Source organism: Salmo trutta, unplaced genomic scaffold (assembly GCF_901001165.1).
Source record: "Salmo trutta unplaced genomic scaffold, fSalTru1.1, whole genome shotgun sequence".
NCBI lineage: Eukaryota > Metazoa > Chordata > Actinopteri > Salmoniformes > Salmonidae > Salmo > Salmo trutta.
In genome coordinates, this window is record NW_021822619.1 from 244,555 (window position 1) to 249,554 (window position 5,000).

The 5,000-nt window shown below is 47.2% G+C and overlaps 1 protein-coding gene across 1 annotated transcript in view; it reads right to left on the reverse strand.

The window, feature by feature from the left end:
- LOC115182996 (dolichyl-diphosphooligosaccharide--protein glycosyltransferase subunit STT3B) overlaps window positions 1-5,000 on the reverse strand; it is a 94,652-nt gene that overhangs the window by 46,358 nt on the left and 43,294 nt on the right. Inside the window, exon 5 of the mRNA XM_029744335.1 lies at window positions 4,217-4,316. Within this exon, the coding sequence (XP_029600195.1) occupies window positions 4,217-4,316 (100 nt within the window). The remainder of the gene's footprint in view (window positions 1-4,216; window positions 4,317-5,000) is intronic.

Consider the following 5,000-nt stretch of genomic DNA (forward strand, 5'->3'; position numbering starts at 1 on the left):
TCCTGGGGGATGATAGCATCCCTTGTTCTCTTGTCCGGTGGCTGCAGCCTCACAGAGAGAAACCATTAAGCCTGCAGCCTCACAGAGAGAAACCATTAAGCCTGCAGTCTCACAGAGAGAAACCATTAAGCCTGCAGTCTCACAGAGAGAAACCATTAAGCCTGCAGCCTCACAGACAGAAACCATTAAGCCTGAAACCTCACAGACAGAAACCATTAAGCCTGCAGCCTCACAGACAGAAACCATTAAGCCTGAAACCTCACAGACAGAAACCATTAAGCCTGCAGCCTCACAGACAGAGACCATTAAGTCTGCAGCCTCACAGACAGAAACCATTAAGCCTGCAGCCTCACAGACAGAAACCATTAAGCCTGCAGCCTCACAGACAGAAACCATTAAGCCTGCAGCCTCACAGACAGAAACCATTAAGCCTGCAGCCTCACAGAGAGAAACCATTAAGCCTGCAGCCTCACAGAGAGAAACCATTAAGCCTGCAGTCTCACAGACAGAAACCATTAAGCCTGCAGCCTCACAGACAGAAACCAGTAAGCCTGCAGCCTCACAGACAGAAACCAGTAAGCCTGCAGCCTCACAGACAGAACCATTAAGCCTGCAGCCTCACAGACAGAAAACCATTAAGCCTGAAACCTCACAGAGAGAAACCATTAAGCCTGCAGCCTCACAGAGAGAAACCATTAAGCCTGCAGTCTCACAGACAGAAACCATTAAGCCTGCAGCCTCACAGACAGAAACCATTAAGCCTGCAGCCTCACAGACAGAAACCATTAAGCCTGCAGCCTCACAGACAGAAACCATTAAGCCTGAAACCTCACAGACAGAAACCATTAAGCCTGCAGCCTCACAGAGAGAAACCATTAAGCCTGCAGCCTCACAGACAGAAACCATTAAGCCTGCAGCCTCACAGACAGAAACCATTAAGCCTGCAGCCTCACAGACAGAAACCATTAAGCCTGCAGCCTCACAGACAGAAACCATTAAGCCTGCAGCCTCACAGACAGAAACCAGTAAGCCTGCAGCCTCACAGACAGAAACCAGTAAGCCTGCAGCCTCACAGACAGAAACCATTAAGCCTGCAGCCTCACAGACAGAAACCATTAAGCCTGAAACCTCACAGAGAGAAACCATTAAGCCTGCAGCCTCACAGAGAGAAACCATTAAGCCTGCAGTCTCACAGACAGAAACCATTAAGCCTGCAGCCTCACAGACAGAAACCATTAAGCCTGCAGCCTCACAGACAGAAACCATTAAGCCTGAAACCTCACAGACAGAAACCATTAAGCCTGCAGCCTCACAGAGAGAAACCATTAAGCCTGCAGCCTCACAGACAGAAACCATTAAGCCTGCAGCCTCACAGACAGAAACCATTAAGCCTGCAGTCTCACAGACAGAAACCATTAAGCCTGCAGCCTCACAGACAGAAACCATTAAGCCTGCAGCCTCACAGACAGAAACCATTAAGCCTGCAGCCTCACAGAGAGAAACCATTAAGTCTGCAGCCTCACAGACAGAAACCATTAAGCCTGCAGCCTCACAGACAGAAACCATTAAGCCTGCAGCCTCACAGAGAGAAACCATTAGGCCAGCAGCCTCACAGAGAGAAACCATTAAGCCTGCAGCCTCACAGACAGAAACCATGAAGGACAAAGACAGATGGAGTGTCCCGTGTCTAAGGAGGACATAACATACAGTTGAAGTAGGAAGTTTACATACACTTAGGTTGGAGTCATTAAAACTTGTTTTTCAACCACTCCACAAATTTCTTGTTAACAAACTATAGTTTTGGCAAGTCGGTTAGGACATCTACTTTGTGCATGACACAAGTCATTTTTCCAACAATCGTTTACAGACAGATTATTTCACTTATAATTCACTGTATCACAATTCCAGTGGGTCAGAAGTTTACATACACTAAGTTGACTGTGCCTTTAAACAGCTTGGAAATTCCAGAAAATTATGTCATGGCTTTAGAAGCTTCTGATAGGCTAATTGACATCAATTGGGTCAATTGGAGGTGTACCTGTGGATGTATTTCAAGGCCTACCTTCAAACTCTGTTTCTCTGCTTGACATCATGGGAAAATCAAAAGAAATCAGCCAAGACCTCAGAAAAATAATTGTAGACCTTCACAAGTCTGGTTCATCCTTGGTAGCAATTTCCAAATTCCTGAAGGTACCACGTTCATCTGTACAAACAATAGTACGCAAGTATAAACATCATGGGACCACGCAGCCGTCATACCACTCAGGAAGGAGACGCATTCTGTCTCCTAGAGATGAACGTACTTTGGTGTGAAAAGTGCAAATCAATCCCAGAACAACAGCAAAGGACCTTGTGAAGATGCTGGAGGAAACAGGTACAAAAGTGTCTATATCCACAGTAAAATGAGTCCTATATCGACATAACCTGAAAGGCCGCTCAGCAAGGAAGAAGCCACTGCTCAAAAACAGCCATAAAAAAGCTAGACTACGGTTTGCAACTGCACATGGGGACAAAGATCGTACTTTTTGGAGAAATGTCCTCTGGTCTGATGAAACAAAAATAGAACTGTTTGGCCATAACGACCATCGTTATGTTTGGAGGAAAAAGGGGGACGCTTGCAAGCCGAAGAACACCATCCCAACCGTGAAGCACGGGGGTGGCAGCATCATGTTGTGAGGTGCTTTGCTGCAGGAGGGACTGGTGCACTTCACAAAATAGATGGCATCATGAGGATGGAATATTATGTGGATATATTGAAGCAACATCTCAAGACTTCAGTCAGGAAGTTAAAGCTTGGTCGCAAATGGGTCTTCCAAATGGACAATGACCCCAAGCATACTTCCAAAGTTGTGGCAAATGGCTTAAGGACAACAAAGTCAAGATATTGGAGTGGCCATCACAAAGCCCTGACCTCAATCCCATAGAAAATGTGTGGGCAGAACTGAAAAAGCGTGTACGAGCAAATCTGACTCAGTTACACCAGCTCTGTCAGGAGGAATGGGCCAAAATTCACCCAACTTATTGTGGGAAGCTTGTGGAAGGCTACCAGAAACATTTGACCCAAGTTAAACAATTTAAAGGCAATGCTACCAAATACTAATTGAGTGTATGTAAACTTCTGACCCACTGGGAATGTGATGAAAGAAATAAAAGCTAAAATAAATCATTCTCTCTACTATTATTCTGACATTCCACATTCTTAAAATAAAGTGGTGATCCTAACTAACCTAAAACAGGGAATTTTTACTAGGATTAAATGTCAGGAATTGTGAAAAACTGAGTTGAAATGTATTTGGCTAAGGTGTATGTAAACTTCCGACTTCAACTGTACCCGTCAGACCATAGGTCTCTGGTCAAAAGTAGTGCACTATAGGGAGAAGGGTGCTATTTGGGACGCAGAATACAATTACCACGCCCATGAAGGCCTCTACAGCTGCGGCTGCTTTCTGGAACAACCCAAACCCTTAATCTAGTTACATCTAATCTAACGTTACGTCATCTACCTAATAGGTTAGTCCAAGTTGCCGTATGGGGCAGGAGAGTGTGTGTCCCAAACTGGCACCCTATTCTATATATAGTGCACTACCGTTGATCAGAACCCTGAGGTAACACTGTGGGACAGCCGCGAGACCAGGCATCCATCAGAGATGTCTGCCTGCCTGTCTGTCTGTCTGTCTGTCTGTCTGTCTGCCTGTCTGCCTGTCTGTCTGCCTGTCTCTCCTCTGGAAGGGGAGATTATTCAGGAGGTAATAAAAAAACTAAATTAGCTCTGCTTCCTGTTCCAGCCCTCCCCCTGTCTCCTCTCCTCTCCTCCACCTCCCCCTCCTCTCCTCTCCTCTCCTCTCCTCTCCTCTCCTCTCCTCTCCTCTCCTCCACCTCCCCCTCTCTCTCCTCTCCTCTCCCACTCCTCTCCCACTCCTCTCCTCTCCTCCCCCTCTCCTCTCCTCCACTACTCTACTCCACCCTCTCCTCTCCCCCTCTCCTCCACCTCCCCCTCTACTCTCCTCCTCCCTCTCCTCTCTCCTCTCCACCTCCCTCTCCTCCACCTCCCCCCTCTCCTCCCCCTCCCCATCTCCTCCCCCTCCCTCTCCTCTCCTCCCCCACTCCTCTCCTGCACCTCCATCTCCCCCTCTCCTCTCCTCCACCCCCCCTCTCCTCTCCTCCCCCTCTCCTCCCTCTCCCCTCTCCTCCTGACTCAGTGTGTGTGTGGACTCACCGATGTAAACTCGTCTGCTGTAGCGCTGCATCAGCAGCAGGACAAACACATGGAGAGGAATCAGGTTGATGATGAAGACGTAGCCTCCCCATGCAGACACCTGGAACACACACACACACACACGCACACACACACACACACACACACACACACACACACACACACACACACACACGGAACAGCACCAGTGAGAGCTGACCTACACACTTCCAGCATAAGGACAGTGTAACTGGAACCCCTGTGTTGCTAACAGTATGGCCTCCTTGTCCCTGTCCGTACCACAGCTTCAACTAGTGACCCTCTGCTCAAAAACACAGGTGACCGCCCAGTGCGCCCACTTGACGATGGTTTTAAGCAAGGCTGAGAGTCAACACTGTTCCCTCAGGTTTTAAGAGTCATTACTGTTACCTCAAGAGAGTGATTACAGTTCCCTCAGGATTTAAAACAGAGTGATTACAGTTCCCTCAGGATTTAAGAGAGTGATTACAGTTCCCTCAGGATTTAAGAGAGTGATTACAGTTCCATCAGGATTTTAAACAGAGCGATTACAGTTCCCTCAGGATTTAAAACAGAGTGATTACAGTTCCCTCAGGATTTAAAACAGAGTGATTACAGTTCCCTCAGGATTTAAAACCGAGTGATTACAGTTCCCTCAGGATTTAAAACCGAGTGATTACAGTTCCCTCAGGATTTAAAACAGAGTGATTACAGTTCCCTCAGGATTTAAACAGAGTGATTACAGTTCCCTCAGGATTTAAAACAGAGCGATTACAGTTCCCTCAGG